This window comes from Cylas formicarius, unplaced genomic scaffold, assembly GCF_029955315.1.
Source record: "Cylas formicarius isolate icCylForm1 unplaced genomic scaffold, icCylForm1.1 PGA_scaffold_3__17_contigs__length_32017465, whole genome shotgun sequence".
NCBI lineage: Eukaryota > Metazoa > Arthropoda > Insecta > Coleoptera > Brentidae > Cylas > Cylas formicarius.
In genome coordinates, this window is record NW_026844326.1 from 21,019,098 (window position 1) to 21,035,733 (window position 16,636).

Genomic DNA, 16,636 nt, shown 5'->3' on the forward strand with positions numbered 1-16,636 from the left:
TCCAAAATCTAGTTGGCAGTTTTATTTTGGGCACATACTATCAACACGAACCCTACAATAAGGCGGAGAAACGTCAGACCGTAAACAACCGGCAAGCGTTAGGAAAAGGAAGGATAAGATTACACGTTTCAATTGGTTTATTTTTTTTTGTTTAAAAAAAAAAAGACAATTTGAAAGAAACAGTACTTGCGAAAACGTGTGAATAGTCGTTATTACAAGTCCCAGAATTAGTGTGCGAATTCCAAATATATGTTTTTGAGTTTTTGTTTATAGGATATTCCTAAATATTTAAACTAGAAACTGAGTGAATTTTCTCAAAATAGGTAACTCTGGACACCTTCAGAAAGTAAGTACTAAAAGATGATCTAGCCAATTTTCGAACCTTATCCCTTTTTAATGTGAATTGAAAGAGTTACAACATGCACTATTGAATTAACAGGGGACGTACTAACAGCCAAGTAAAAAACACAGAACTTTTTATTATTTTTTTAAACAGTGTTAATTATCTTACTTATCTCCTGGGGTAATGCTTCTTCAAGTGCGTATTAAAATTACTAATTTTATACTACCTAATCCTAAATGAAATAATGTTGATATGAAAAGTATAATTTTATTTTAAACATTAAATTATAAGCACTTGACGTTGACGGTCTTGTGACATGGCAGCTGACGCTTTGTTAATTTTCACAAAATATGTCTTTATTCGAAATAAGTGTTAAAAAGTATGTACAAAGTGCGTGAAATAGTATATTATGCAACAAGTGCGGTAAAGGGCAATTGACTCACGAGTTTGACACGAGCGGAGCGCAGCGGAGCATATTTTTAATAAACGAGCGAGTTGAAAAGTATACCGAACGTCTTGCATACTATACTTTTTCTACGACCGTTAGTTTTTGGGTACATTTTCGCCAAACAACACGAATACATTCACTGACATGACCGTCAGAATTGACAAACGTCAAATTTAATGCGTGGGAAATATCTCCGAAATCATCCGATTGCTCCCAAACCCGTGCGGTAAAATCCCGGAAAAGTCCGAAGTGGCTGGGATCCGTTATAATAGATAGATAATTAGGTATTTAATAACGGGACGGGAGTACAAAACCTATATTATCTAATAGCAAAATGATTCTGGGGTGGAAATAAAAAGACATCGATATTTTAACCTTTATTATTGTAAACAAGAAAGGTTATGTCAGTCGGTACACAATAACGCAAAATCTTAAAATAAAATTCTTGATATGATTATTATCCAGATATTCCATAGTGTACAGGTCGAGCCCTTAACGGCGAGATCAACAGTAACCTCTATAGTTATCCTAACCTATTTTCAAACGCCATGAAAACCGAACGGTTAAAACAACATTAATAGAATGGTTTTAAAAAATCAAACATTAGAAAAAATACATTTTCTCGAAGAATTTCGACAAAAGAATACGTCAAAATATAATCACAGCGCGTCGCTTATGTTATTAAATATGTCTCTTACCCTACTACATTCTATTCTAATTATTGCGGAAGCAAGGGGCTGCGTTACCAAATTGTCCAAAGCAGCTGTGGCAACTGTAACTCCTAAATTGTAATCACAATACCATTTGACAAGCATCTCGTATAATTAGTTAAAATATATAAGTTGTCACTTTACTACTAAACAGTTTTACTTCGATTTTTGTAACATGCTTCAACGATATAATATATATAGTCAACAAGTCTCTAATTGCTACGAGTATATCGTTCGAAAAGTAGTAATATTGCCGATATATGGGGAAAAATAAAGGGCAGATTTTTTCAAATCCGAGTTGAACTAATTGAAAGCTCTTATAAAATCAGTCGTCTTTTGGTTAGTTTGTAAACTATTTTAACAGTTAAAACCCGATTAAACATAATAGCATTAAGCTCCATCGTCGATGTAGTTTATAAACTAGCCATTTAAATGGGGAAAATACAACAAATACGTTTACATAGTTATATCAAGCGTTTAAGCGAATAATCGTTTTTTTTTTCACAGGTTCTTTGCATTTCGATTTTTGAATATCAATTCGAGCTGAAAATCGCCTTCTACAAAAAGATTTCTGCCTAGATTGGGCTCGTAATTCTTTGATTACATCTAACCTAAGTATGTATGATCGATGACTTCATTAAATTAAATGCAAATGTATTTCTTTTTTGGAATACGTGGAAGCTGCGGGGGAACGTCACCAAAAACTCGTTAAAAACTGGAACATTCCTGAGTACCACCCTGTTTAAAATGTGCTAAATAAAAGTACGTCAAGTCGATAGCCGCATTCGCATCGATTATATCAATTAAGCGGGGCACTAGAAATAAATAGCTAGCGAAAGGTTCCTCTAAAGTCCACATTACATTATACTATATACTGATATGTTTTACCTGATTATCGACTTGACGTAGTATATATATATATATATATATATATATATATATATATATATATATATATATATATATATATATATATATATATATATATATATATATATATATATATATATATTTATATTTAGAGGGTTTCGCATTGTGGCGCATTGTTTTAAAATTGAGTTAACCAATTGTTGTTAGATTACGACAGACATTTTTAAGATAATCGGATGGAAGATTTTAACTGATTTTACTAAAATATTTAAAAAAAATTTGAGGGGGTTTCCTTTTTTTCACTAAATAAGTTATATCAAGTATTACTTCCTGGCGACTGAAAATCTACAATAAAATTATTAAAAATATAAAAAGGTATGTTGTAAACTTGCAACAATTATACGGTTTGGTTTAGTCATCAAAAGTGAAATGTGAAATATTTTTTTTTACGTTCTTTTAGCTTTGAATTGTCAAGTATATTCGAAGCGCTTTGAAAGATCGTCTATAGAGTAGTGTGGCCCATTTGAATCTGGAAATAGTAATTTTGTTGCACGCATTTGGCAGCAAAACAGGTGTTTTGATAATAGAAGAAAAATTTTGGAAACGAATTAAAAAAATGCTATTTAAATCTAACCTACATAAAACACTATTCTTAATTGTATAAACTAAATGGCAATTTTTCTCGGATTCTCGTTGTCACGTTCAACATTTAGAGCGTTTCAATTTAAAAGGATTAAGCCACCGATAAAACTCAAACTAATTTAAAAAAAACACTGAAAAAAAAATGGTGCCACCGGAAAAATTATCAAGTAAAATAATAATTTAATTTAAAAATAATAATCCATAAAAAAAAATCATTTGTCAAATATCAACTCCTAAAGTTGGCGCTCTAATTGTTTCTATATTGTCTACTGATAATTGAATGCTAAAATTATTTTCTAACAACGAACTATTTATTTTACGAGGTTTTTCCTACCTTTCACCAAAATACATCAAATGTTTAACAACTGTGTTATACAAGGGTAATTTAAAATGTTATTGCAAAAATATTTTATGTTCTGTAAGGTGCCTAATATTTTAAGCAAAACAGCCTTTTTGTTACCAATTTCAAGTGAGTCACGCCAAATAAACCCAGAAAAAATATATTATTTACTTTGTCAAACAAATCTGATATCGAAAAATATATTATCAATCTGTCTGGCGAATTATTTACCAACGAGTCGAATCTCATTAGGTAATCAGATAGGGTCCAGCTTTCTTAGTCACGTGAGCCCCCTTGTCGTGGCACACGATATGTACCAGCTTTAGATTATTGAGGGTAAACAAGTCGTTGTAAATTGCCTTTATGTCGACGGAGGGTTTTTCGTCCCTCATAATCTTCCCGGATTCCCGCAAAGCTTCGCGTATCGCCGGTATGATACTTCTGGATCGTTCGACTTGATGATCCAGATTCCACGTTTGAAAGACGATCCTCTCCTCCCGACTCGTATAAGGATTAATGGAATGAGACGGATTGTAAAGACAACCGTTTTTGTCCCACCGTCCGTGACACGTAAATACGCCCGCCACATTGCAGAGGGCGCTTACGTTCGCGTCTCCAGCAGCAGCGTTCCTGTCGAAATAATAGCCGTGGTATTTATTTAATTTCAGTTTACTCTGTAAGTCGTTTAATAAATTGCACAGCGTCCCGGGTGGTAGCTCGGTCGCCTTTAACAATTCCTCCTTTGTTTTGTAGAAATACATTCGGATGCGATCCTGCGCCCTCATTGACAAATATTCCTCTTTTGTCTTGGCGCGAGTGCCCAAGCCTGCGTGAAAACAAACAGGGTTCTCCAAAATAAACAAAAGTGTACAAGTTTGCAAATAAAAAAAAACAAAAGAAGCGGAGAGCTCTGGAAAGAGAAATATTTCTAAGTGGCGATTGTACCTTAAACCACCCTTAAAACTTTTAGCTGCCGCCATCGCTCAAGTGTAAAGAGAAAAAGTCAACGATAACAATAAATAATCTGGTAAAGTATTTTGATGTTACCCCCCCCCCCACACACCCCTCTAACTTTCTTATTTTAGAAGAAAAAGGTGAATTCAAAAGTTTTAAAGTCTAATGAATAGATATATTAGGTACGCCAAACAAGCATAGTGTTTAATTTGAAAGCTCTGTAAAAAGAAAGCTCATTTTGCGCTGACTTCAGAAATATATAACAAATTATGGTTATTTTTAACATTAAGGCAACAATTAGACAAAACCGTCAGTAGGTTATGCATCATCATGGCGTCACGCCCCCGTCACTCTTTTGTTTAATTACGACAGTTCACAAAAAAAAAAACAATGTTTTCAATTGACAAAAAATTCGAAATATTATTGTTGTAGATAAAAAAATTCAAATAGAGCCAGGATTATATGGAAATAAACAGGAAAGATAGGCGCGGACCATAGAAAATAAGATTCAAACGCATTTATGTAACAAACAACACACCTCGCATGGAATTAAATCGATTTTCTAAAAAATTTTAAAATTTTATATGAATTTATTCGGCTAAACAAGTTGTTTAACCTAAGTAATACAAAAACAAAAGGACGTTCGATTCTTCATCAGTGTTTAAAACGCACCGCTTAGTTTGTTGTCTCGAAAGTTTTGTTTCTTTGAAATGTTGTATAAGTGCGCTTGAATGTAATTTTGGATGGTATGCGCATACCTTCCTTGTGTATTTCCGTATATTCGCATTTGGCCCAGTTTGCATTTTTATTAATTTTAATCTACCACGACGATATTTGACATTTTTCGTTAAGTCAAAACATTATTGTGTATAGAATTTAGAACAATAATATTGCAGATATGCCGTAACTGACGCTATGGCTAAATAAGTGACGATTTCATTTTTGGCTAATACATTTTCGGCGTACCTTGTATATAAATAAGTATGTAATATTAAATTAACACATTAAACCCTACAACTTTTGTATTCACCTTTTTTTCCAAAATGTAAGAAAAGTGTAAAACAATCAATCACCCCTTAGCTAGTTGACATACAATCGGTCAAAAAAAACTCGGTACACAGTATTTTTTCAGTTTTTTTTTAGTTTCTTCTTTCACTTACATTTAATGAGAAATATTTTTCAAGTAAATATTGGCAATCTCATAAAGAGTAATAAAAATAAAATAAAAATCATTTGAAACACTTTATTTAAAGTTTAAATAAAGTGTAGGGAAAAATCAGTTTCTTCACGATATTTGGCAATACCTGAAGAGTTTCAAATTACAGTTATTATTATTTGCTAATTAGATCTCTAAATCTGATTTTTCTCATTTTCCAAGATTACAATCTGTAAAATTCAATATATCAAACAATAAGATTAAAAAATATGAAATTTATTTGAGAAAACTATCTTCAGAATTTGAAAGGAGATTTCGGGACTTTAGAGAGTTTAGTATTTTTGCGACCCCATTCAATGTTAATTACGAAGAAGTTGATGCAAAATTCAACTTTCACCAAACTTTTCATACAGTACCATTACTAGAAATTTATAAAAATTTAAGTCCAGATAATTTCCCAAATCAATTACTCATGCAATGGCAATGTTCGGCTCATCTTATATATGCGAAAAAATATTTTCAACAATGAAGCTTAGGAAAACTTCTTTCAGAAACAGAATTACAGATGAGCACCTTAATGATGAACAGTCTTAATTATGCAACAAGTGGGGCAAACGGTGATTCGGGAGTTTATTTGACACGAGCGGAGCGTGTGTTTAATAAATGAGTGAGTCAAAAAGTTTACTGAACGTGTTGCATACTATACTTTTTCTACGACCGTTAGTTTTTGCGTACATTTTCGCAAAACACGAATACATTCACTGATATGACTGTCAGAATTGACAAACGTCAAAATTCAAAGCGTGGGAAATATCTCCGAAAACATCCGATTGCTGCCAAACCCGTGCGGTAAAATCCCGGAAATGTCCGAAGTGACTCGGATTCGTGGCAAACGAAGCTGACGTGGTAAAGTGACGCTTCCCGCACGCTAGATCGGTGGGTAATTAGGTAGTTTACAGACGGGAGTAGAAAAAAATATTTCCCCCTCCACTGATTTAAACGATAAAAAATAAGGAAACTTTCGCCTTATCCTATTTTTGAGGTGTTCTTTACTCGTAACTTGATGTTTTTTCCCTCGTCGCTTTAATTCTTCCCACAGGTGCTCTATGGGGTTAACATCCGGAGATTGTGGTGGTGTATGACTTTTGGAATTTTGCAATTTTTAGCGCTTACTTTGCTTTTGCGTCAAAACCACTGACTTAAAAGTGGGGTCAAAAATAAGCAAGTATAATTCATTTATTTAAGCAAAATTTGATACAAGCTGACTTGATAAAATATTGATAATAAACGGTTCTACCTGCAGTTCTGAATAGTGATTTATTAAAGTGTATGGATACTTATTTGACATAGTTTCTTGCTTCTAAAACTGCCTTATTTTTTATCATTCAAATACAGTGTCTCAAATGATTTTTATTTCAATTTTAGTACTCTTAATGAGATTGCCGATATTTACTTAAAATATATTTCTTACTAATTGGAAGTGAAAGAAGAAACTAAAAGAAAACTGAAAAAATACCATGTGTACGGCGACTTTTTTCACCGACTGTATGCCGTAAAATATTTTCAAAAACTCGAAAAAAATAGCCAACAAAATAACTGTACCTTCGAACCATTCAGGGTGATCAATCTTGGCACTCAATTTCGCTTTTTCCACGTCGATTCCTTTTAACACCTCAGCCAATTTGAAAACTTTGTTCTTCATTTTCTCGGTGAAAAACTCTTGGACCTTCTCGCCCGCATTCAGATACTCCTCGTTCACCTCCCTGATAGTTTTGTACAGCAGCTCCGCGTCGGTTTCGGCACGTTCGCCGTTCTTCACCCAAATCAAAAGGGTTTGCGCGGGTAATGTCTGAAAATATTCGTCGTTGTCGACGAGGGTCCCGTCCGGTGTTTGAAAGTCTATTTCGTCGGGACAATGTGCCAATTTAAACTTGTCGACCGTCTTTTTCTTTAGCTCCTCCAAATTCTTCACCGCGATGCCGACTCTCGTTTTCCTTTCGGCATCGGTCACTTTGTAGCCCTTGGTCATCGCAGTCATCATCTTAACAACAGACGAAAGTCGTGTCAGCAATAAATGCAGGCGGAAAATTTTAGGAAAAATAACTTACTTCGCTGATATACTATGGGAAGTAGCTTAAAATGATGAAAAGATCGACAAACAAATCAAATCTAACCCTCTCGGCAACGCGCAACTGACTGGGGTGTCGTTTGGTCCCGTTTCCACATTAAATACCGACGAGAGAAGGACGGAAGACAAATAGGCCAATGCCAATGGCAAAGTGAATTTCCCATAAGTTTCCCTTTCTCCCAGGTCCGGGAAATTCGTGAGGTGCGCGATTCCTGACGCAAACGCAGTGCTACGGACTATCATTTTTTCAATAAATTCGTTTCTGCGGATCCTTGTTCAACGTTTGTCGATAACCTAATCGCCAACCGCCTGTAACAAACTAACCTAATTTATTTCTTCTACTATAGGTAAAAAAGTCCTAGTTTTGTTGTAATTTGTGTACAGTTTTTTTTACTTAAATGATGCATCTTGAACTCCCATTAAAGTGACCTGATATTTAACTTAATAAAACACGCAACGTGTACGTAACATGGATAAAAACCCCACCATGGTGGGAAGCTTTTTTGGATTACTTGCCCTTCTATTCATCAAGAGAAAACAAAGGCTTGTTTCTATTTTCTAGTGTACCTGCACAATAACGCCGTTTTTGCTTTAAACATTATCTTTGTAAGGTGAATAATACAACCAATTGCGTAAGCGTATGCAAAAGATTTATAATGTATGTCGGAAGGATTACAGAACCTTTCGGGAAAGTAAAAAAAAAATGGATAAGAAATATTGGCAGACTGAATGTATAATTTTACAAACGCATAATCAATTTAAAAATGTAGTAATTTTGACAGAATTGCCGAGGGCTCATTCTTGTTCCTGTATTTTTTTTATTCTATGGTCTCTGCTATGATGTAAATAAAGTCTGAAGAGATGTTTATTATTGGTTTCTATCATTTTTGAATTAAAGTGTGAAAGTAGTGTTGTGTCAATCGTTCATTTTACGAAGACCGAATCAATCAGTGACCAATTTCGAAAAGGTAATAGTCACTGAATCCGAACAGTCCGAATGACCGTTTCAGATTCATTTGAATTTGAATTATTATTGTGTGTATGTATATGTTATGTTTTCTGTTCTAGTTAGTATAATATTTAGTTGTGTTCTCCATTTTATTGAATCATAATTTTATCAAAATAGGTTCTACGTATTAGCTTGTAGCAGCAATACATTAGTTTGTTTAAAGTAAACACATCAGCAAATCTACAGATCAATGTCGCAACTCAATACTATTGAATAATTATAACAATACCCGCATTCATTTTCCGTGACCTGTCTCAGTCATGCATTTAAATCTTAAACCATTCAAAGTATTCCGGCGAATTCGGTCGATCGGTCGTCCTGTATTCGGTTACTTCAAACCGATTAGAGCGGCAGCGAGAGCGAACAAGGTAGGTGATCGAAGCGTTACGAACAAACGGGATTCGGTCGTTCGTTCCTGTGAAGTGATTGAATCAAAGTAACCGAATCAATGACGATTGACACAACTCTATGTGAAAGTAACAAGTCTTTTCATTGCGAAAAATGGCGCTTAATGAGCGGTACTATGCGTTGTTGGGAAAGTGTGTCGGTTCGTTAAATACATGGAAAAAATGTGTAAGTCGTTTGGAAGGCATCGAGAAAAATGAGGAGATGCAGAAACTTGAAAAACTAGGAAAGGAATATTGTGTCATCGACAACAACCACAAAAAAATTGAAAATGTTTTCAAGGATCTAGAGGGGTGCATAAATGAGCCCGGACAAGATTATGACATTGATGCCATGTTTGAAAGCAAATTGGGGGAACAGCCTGATATTGAAATTAGAGATAATGAAATTTGGGGAGAGATTTTTAAAAATCGTGCTTCTGTGCAAGAAATAAAACCCAAAAAGAAGGTGGATAAGGCAAATTATAAGCAAGTTCAAGACGATTCTTTATTATGTTCAGATGCATTTTCTGCTCCCATTGATCCCATATCAAAGATTATAATAAAAAAACCTGTTAGGAATCAAATCTGTAAGCACATATATGACATGACTTCGATATTGCAGTATATCAGACAGTCTAGAAATAAAGCAAAATGCCCATACATTGGATGTAATAACAACACTTTAACAAATAGAGATTTAATTAACGACACAGAACTTGAAGAAAAAATATCTCAGTACCTCAGTAGTCAAGAACAGCAGGAAGATTCTGATACCTCAGAATAATAATTGTATTTTTATAGGGTTGAAAGACAAATATCCATGAAATGTCAATGAAACAATTTATTTTTTTAATAGGTGTTTATTGTAAATAAAATAAAAACTTGCTTCTTATCAACAGTATATACAAAAAAAGGTCTATGTACAAATCAATATAAACTGTGTGTAAGGTTAGGTTAAACTTTAATCTTAATATAATTTTGTACTTAGATAAAACAAAGTTGGAAACCTAACAAACCAGATTTATACACGTTCAATGCAATTTATATGGTACAAATGGAACCTATTAATACGAAAATCACTTTGAAAAAGTCTATTATTTTTTATTTCGCACATTTCCTGCTGTATTTACTCCGATATTGGTTGGACTATTTTTTCGAGCACTCCTCTGTTTCATTACACCTATATGATGACAAACATACAATTGTTAAGTTATTTTGAGCACCAAATTAGAATAAAAACGTTTCCTTTTTTAAAACTCACTTAAGTCTACGATTACAGATGATCAGATAACCCTAAACTATATTGACACAGTCAAAATGAAGATTTTGGGAATTAATACTAGTGCATTCGACAGAACCGGAACTTAAATATGTATATATATTTAAAAATGTTTATGAAAAGTGTGAATACAATACATCAAAAATAAATAAATAAATACTCTAGTGGTATGCATTTTTTAATATTTGCACTTATATGTACCTATAAAAAATACATACCGAACATGACCACAGTTTGCTTAGCCTTTACAATTCAATTACATTTTTAAAAATGTTGCGATAATATAAATTGCTTATACAGAAAATTTTGGCAAAAAGGTACTGAAACCCTAAAAACCAAGTTACTACATGCAGTTAGTATAAGCTCACGCGTCGAATATACAGTCACCCAAAATTCATCAATCAAATTAAAATAGGAAACATGGCATGTCATTTCCAAATTTAAAGAATCTATCGGAATCCTTGAAAATTTTAAGTTTTTGGTTTGTTGAGTTTTTCTATTTTGAATTTATTTTTTCTTGACTACCCTAACCAGAATATCATGTTTTTTTGACTGAACATTTCTTAGGATTATGCTCTTTAGAAATAACTTATATATTTAATTAAATATTTAAGATTAAAGTAAATTATCAACAAAAAAAACTATGTGTGACAGTGCCACATATTTTTTAGTGAGCGAATCATGAAAACTAAAAAGAATAGAAGCTCACCAATTTGATAAATTTGCAACTTTCAGACACGCTAACGCCTTTTTTTGGCTTTTTTCATCTGCCTTCAGAAACATTAAATGCAAATGCAAAAAAATAAGTTCTAAAAGCGCTTTAGATTGTTGATACCAGCTCAGAAATGCGAGGTACATTTTTTCTGAATATATGTCAACCATGTGAAAAGCAGAAATTTGGAAAATTTGAATGTTTAAGTATTTCCAAAATGATTAAAAATCCCAAATTTTTAATGTGACAATGGAAAAATTATTACCTTTTAACACGTTAATCGAAAACAACCTCACTTTTTGTGAACACCCCTAGCGGTTTAATTGGAAATGACCTCCCTTATCGCCTGTTTAAATTTGGTTCATAACTTTCGAAACACCCTGTATACATATAAAAGAGGTATAAGAATCCGGCACAGCAGCGCATTATCACAGACTCCATCGTTTGACTAGATTTACACAACTGCACAATAACTAAACCACATTCATTCGGGTCTGCCATCCGGAATGAGGCAAACAATCAATTTCTAAGACTATTTCGGTCGGGTCAATTTTAACACTATAGGAAAAATATAAATTTTTAAGTTTTTTTCGCAATTCAGAAATTTACGTCAAGCATAACGGCATTCACTCTCCCGCGCACGCGCACCCACACCAATCAATCGATACAAGAAAATTAAATTACACTAATACAAAATACAACCTGTTACGTGGGTAAGGAATGACGCAATAAAATTGTATATACCTGCTCCGGGACCTCGCGACTCTTCCTCTTTCTCGACTTGCGTTTGGGCTTCGAAAATACGTCGGTGTGGCCGGCAAGACCCAAACGCAGATGTATAGGCAGCTTTCCATCTAAATGTGACGCAGATTGAGGAAAAACGCGACATTTAAATTTGGCGTTAAAAGATCGCGATCACTGAGAAGTTGCGTGCGTCTCACAGCCCCACGAATCGGTACTTGAATCAAGTCGGCGGTGCAACAGTTAATTAAGGGCGCTTTTCAAAATTGACGGAAACCGTCGATGTCTACCGTTTTCTGAATAGAACGTTCCAATATTCAACGGTTTTGTCGTTAATTTAAACAAAAACGTAAACAACATATTTGAACAAAAGTCTTCGTTCAGGAAGAACAGCCAATTTGTACTGTACCGCATATAAATTAATTTTTGTGTAGTGGAAGAAATAAAAAGTCCTGCCAAACAAAACAAAGATGAACGTAAAGGAGGCCTGCAGGTCACTATTACACAATAACTGTGATATTATGAAAAATGACACGAACAAGTAGGAAAAGATACATACATGCATAATTCACATTTAATTATATGGGATATTAAATACATTTTTTTATTTTAAAAAATAGACATTGTTTTCAATCCATTTTTTTTTATTTCTAGCGAATGATTGGATATGGCGAAAACACGGAAGATAGAAGATAATTGAATATTAGGTCTTATACAAGCGTTACACATAAATTGTTTTGATTTCGGAAAAGATTTTCCAATGAAAAAGAATGCAAAAAAAATCAAATTATGGTAAAGGAAATGAGTGTTCAATACAATAAAGACTTTTTGTTACTGTAGAAGAATGTGAAAACAACTTAAGAAATTTGCTTAAAAATTATAGAATAAACAAAAAGTAAGCAGCGCTCAGGAGGATAAAATGCTATCATTGGGGATTTTTTGAGGACTCTGATGAGGTACTTGGATGCAAAGCCTCATTTGACCCTTCGAAGATTATGTCATGTGATACTGTTGAGGAATATATTTCACAAACCAATAAAGAAAATGTATTACATTAATAAGAAACCTAAAAACACATATAAAAAAGAAAATCTTTTGAATTCAAATATTTTATACATTATGAATAAAATTAAAAGAGGTGTTTGTTAGAACTGGATAGGAAAAACTTTTACAAATTTTTCTTTAGAACAGTTGTCTGAGAACTGCCTTTTTGATATATTTTTTTTACATTTCGGCCATAATTGTAATTGGAGAATGTGGATTTTGTTTCTTATTTTATTGGTCTATAAGATTTTGGTTTCTTTGTTTGGTGATTAAGTTTTTTTTCCCCGATATAAATATTTTAAATATGAACAAGTCAGCTATTAAAATAACTTGTTCATTATCTCGTAATTCAAGAATCTTCTAAATTGTGCTAAAAAAAAAAATCATTACTGTCACTTTAACATTCGCTCATAAAATTCCATGTCATTTTTAACGGTTAGATGAGACAAAACGTCAACCGACTTGTCCAAGTGGAAATTTAAAATGTTTCAAAATTTATCAGCATTTGCTGCCTACTATGAATATTATTATATTTTTATATTATATTATATTTTTTTGTATTTTGAAAAGCGCCCATTATTACTAGGTTAGAAAACGTTGATTTCCTCAGCAATTCCGATCTTTAAAAAAAAGGTCGAGAGAAAAAAAAGGAGGATAATCTAAATGGATACCTGCCGACGCCCTGCTTTTGAAACCGAATTTTAAATTTCCACTGTGATAGAGCATCACACTTCTTTCTGACTTAACAGTCAACCGCAATTTACTCGCGATAAAATCGGCAATGAACAAACGTTTGATTGATGCCAGTTCTAGAGGGGAGAGAAACTGTAAGTTTAAATGAAACCAGGAAAGCCAAAATAACCCCGTCACTGAAGTGAGCTGCAAAAATCCAGTAGACTTTTTCAAAAAAATAATGATCTAAATTGCCTCAATATGAGTGAGTTTATAATGTTAATCAGTAAAAAAAAAAACATTTAAAACAAATACAATACAAAAAGGACATTACACATTTATTACATTTTATAACTCACCAGAACTCGAAAATTCTTGACCTTTTGATCTGCTCGTTTTCTGAAGGGCATTCTGCAAGGCATTCTGTAATAGCCTGCTGGGCACCTGCTCTGGAGCGACTACCTTATTCATTTTCTCCGCCCTTTTCTTACTCAGCTGAGCTCTCAAGTCAACTAAACAAACGAACATTATAAAATCATAGTTACTATACAAAAACTCACCTTCACTGCAGCTGGCTACTTCTTCTACCTCTACATCTTTTTCAGGCTCTCTTTCAATACTTTCATACTCATCATCTTTTGTGATTAACTTGGTTGATGATTTTTCCTTGACCTTTATGTCCGTTTCTTTGGTCTGCTTAGATTTTGCACCTTTCTCATATTTTGAAGGGTTTTTTATTTTGATCTCAATCTTCCTATCAAATTTCTTTGGAGGGTACCTATCTGACTTCAACACAATCTGACTTTTCTGTGATGGTGAGCTCCTGGTTCTTTTTGATACTGGTTTGGAGCTTCCCATCTTCTTTGGTTCATTTTCCTTCTTAGATGTTGAAGTTTCCTTACTCTCTTTCACACTTTCTTTTTTAGGTTTTTCTGACTTTGGTGAGGGTTTCTGTACATCCTTTTGTACTCCATTAAGCAACTTGGAGAATGGTAGTATGGGCGGTTTGATGTTGTTGTGTTCCTTCTCCTTAAATCTTCCTTCATTTTCACTTCCTGACTCCTCTTCATCGGAAAACAGATGTACTTTAGCTTCTAAATCTAATTCATAATCTTCCAAAAGTGAATCCTCATTAAACTCTTCTAAGTCATCCAGCTTTTCTTCTTTGACATCAGCATTTTCTTCATCTTTGGGATTATTCTCAGTAACATTACATAATTTAGTTTCTTCCTTTTCAAGAGGTGGTTCAACCTTTGTCTCCTCTTTGGGTTTTAACTTGATAACTCCTTCTTTTACCCTGAGTTCCTTCGACTCAAATTTACGTTTTCTGGCCTCCAGAACAGGGTCCAATGGTTTTTCCTCTTTTTTAGGAGATGAATTTGAAGAGTTTTTTTCTTTGTCTACTTTTGTTTCGGGTTTTTGTTGGGATTTTAAACCCAAACGTTCTTTAATGTGTGGCTTAAGTTTGGGTGACGTTCTAAGTTCTGAAAAAAAAAGTTGTAGTTGCAAATAAGTGTGTCTTGAAGAAGTTTTTGGTAGGAAAATCATATCAACTGACCTCTTCTACTCCCTCTTTTTGGGGATGTGGATCTTCGCCTGGGTGACAGTGACCTTCTTCGTGGAGATGGAGATTTTCTTTTTGGAGTCAATGACCTCCTCTTTGGAGATAAAAGTCTTCTCTTAGGTGAAATCAACCCTCTGGGAGCAGGCAACTGAGCCTGGTTGGCAGGTGAAGTTCTTCTTTTGGGTGATCGTGATCTTCTTCTGGGCGTTAGAGACCTTCTAGGTGATCTCGGACTCATAGATCTGCTTCTAGGCGACAAGCTCCTGGAATATGAACGCCTTGGGGACCTTTTCCTCTTTTCAATAATGGCTCTGTTTTCTAATACAAAAGCAGCACTTCTTGGAGACAAAGGAGCCAACGTTTGTGTTTGTAAGGTGTCAGCATTTAATGACAATGGTGAAAGAGGTCTATCATAAAATAGAGGATTTGATGGTGGCACCATTACTATTGGAGGCGCCAAGTTTGGATTAAATATTGGAAGGACATTTGAACCAAGAGAAGGAAAAGGTACAGGCAAACTGGGCAAATATTGTGGTCTACTGTAACTGTGAACATTTCTTTGCATATTTCTAGAATGAAATTCTTTCTTTTCAATTGGAGACAACCTTCTCCTTTTAGGCTTTGGTCCACTCTCATTTGGCACAGAATTCAATGCATTGGATTCAACAACTTCGTTCTTTCCTTCAGTGATTTCTGTTTCAGAAATTACTTCTGTATCCACTGTTTTTTTCTTTGCAGCTTCATCATTCTGTACATCCTCTTTCATAGTTTCTTTCGTTTTTTTATTTTTTGTTTTCACTTTTGGTTTATCCTCTTTTTCACCACTTTTTAATGTACCTTGTATTTCATCATCTAGTTCTTTCATTAATGCCTCTAAACTCTTTGACCTCTCTAATTTACTTGGGCTAAGGTCTTCAGATTGCGAACTAAGCTCTTCCTCTGATTCTTCGTCCGATTCATCCGAGTCATTATACCTATCAAATTTACTTGATGATTCATCTTGCTTTTCTTCAGATTTACTTTTATTACAGTATCTATCCTGAGGAAGAATCAATTTTGTGCTAGTGTCATCAGCATTTTCAGAGACTTTATCCTCTTCTGAACTCACAGGGGTAATGGAAATTAGGTTGCTGGTTCTAACCCTTGCATTAAAAAATTGACCCTAAAATTAAACCAGTGCTACTCAGAGATTACTTTGCTTTTAAGATCAACTTACATTTTTAAGACCCCTGCCTCCAAAATACCTCCCCCGCTTATTAGAGAAACCCCTATGAGACCTAATTCCAGCACGAAATCCAAACTCGTTCAGCGCAAACGTATTAGGCTCGCTGATTTGTTGTGAACAATTTGATCCAGCAGCTTTTCTTTTAAGAGACTGCAGAGCAGCTAAACGTAAAGCTTCCAAATCTTCCTCGTCGTCTGATACGGGAACCTGAGAAAGGTTTTATTTAAAGTACGATCATTACAAATTATAAACAGATACTTACTTTGTTTTCGAGTTCCATATCAAACTTCTATAACCGGGCAGGCATAGGAAATATATTATCAATATGGATGGCAATGGCTATTGACAACTTTCCTTTTACGTCGTTTTTCAAAATGGACGTAATTGTCAAATGTCGCTGGAGTCGCAGCAGG

General features: G+C 34.1%; 3 protein-coding genes across 8 annotated transcripts; 1 reads left to right on the top strand and 2 right to left on the bottom strand.

Moving 5' to 3' along the window:
* Positions 1 to 2,498: 2,498 nt before the first annotated feature.
* Positions 2,499 to 8,415, bottom strand: LOC132699853 (DNA fragmentation factor subunit beta). 5 transcript variants are annotated; one of them, XM_060666792.1, is made up of 4 exons: positions 8,159 to 8,415; positions 7,572 to 7,827; positions 7,066 to 7,504; positions 2,499 to 4,179 (listed from the first exon to the last, which is right to left on the bottom strand). In XM_060666792.1, the coding sequence occupies exons 3-4, from the start codon at positions 7,502 to 7,504 to the stop codon at positions 3,602 to 3,604; spliced, it is 1,017 nt and encodes a 338-aa protein (XP_060522775.1). In that variant the 5' UTR covers positions 7,572 to 7,827; positions 8,159 to 8,415; the 3' UTR covers positions 2,499 to 3,601. The 5 variants fall into 5 exon arrangements, with proteins under 5 accessions (XP_060522775.1, XP_060522774.1, XP_060522773.1 ...); XM_060666791.1 differs by having other exon boundaries at positions 7,572 to 7,900; XM_060666790.1 differs by having other exon boundaries at positions 7,572 to 7,910.
* A 611-nt stretch (positions 8,416 to 9,026) lies between these two features.
* Positions 9,027 to 9,780, top strand: LOC132699443 (E3 SUMO-protein ligase NSE2-like). The gene has a single exon (XM_060666153.1). It carries the CDS (start codon positions 9,102 to 9,104, stop codon positions 9,768 to 9,770), a length of 669 nt encoding a protein of 222 aa, XP_060522136.1. The 5' UTR covers positions 9,027 to 9,101; the 3' UTR covers positions 9,771 to 9,780.
* Positions 9,781 to 10,026: 246 nt separating this feature from the next.
* Positions 10,027 to 16,603, bottom strand: LOC132699442 (serine/threonine-protein kinase PRP4 homolog). Of its 2 annotated transcripts, XM_060666152.1 has the most exons (7): positions 16,486 to 16,603; positions 16,215 to 16,430; positions 14,993 to 16,160; positions 13,995 to 14,918; positions 13,794 to 13,946; positions 11,722 to 11,831; positions 10,027 to 10,166 (listed from the first exon to the last, which is right to left on the bottom strand). In XM_060666152.1, exons 1-7 carry the CDS (start codon positions 16,501 to 16,503, stop codon positions 10,161 to 10,163), a joined length of 2,595 nt encoding a protein of 864 aa, XP_060522135.1. In that variant the 5' UTR covers positions 16,504 to 16,603; the 3' UTR covers positions 10,027 to 10,160. The 2 variants fall into 2 exon arrangements, with proteins under 2 accessions (XP_060522135.1, XP_060522134.1); XM_060666151.1 differs by lacking the exon at positions 10,027 to 10,166 and having other exon boundaries at positions 11,682 to 11,831.
* Positions 16,604 to 16,636: the final 33 nt, after the last annotated feature.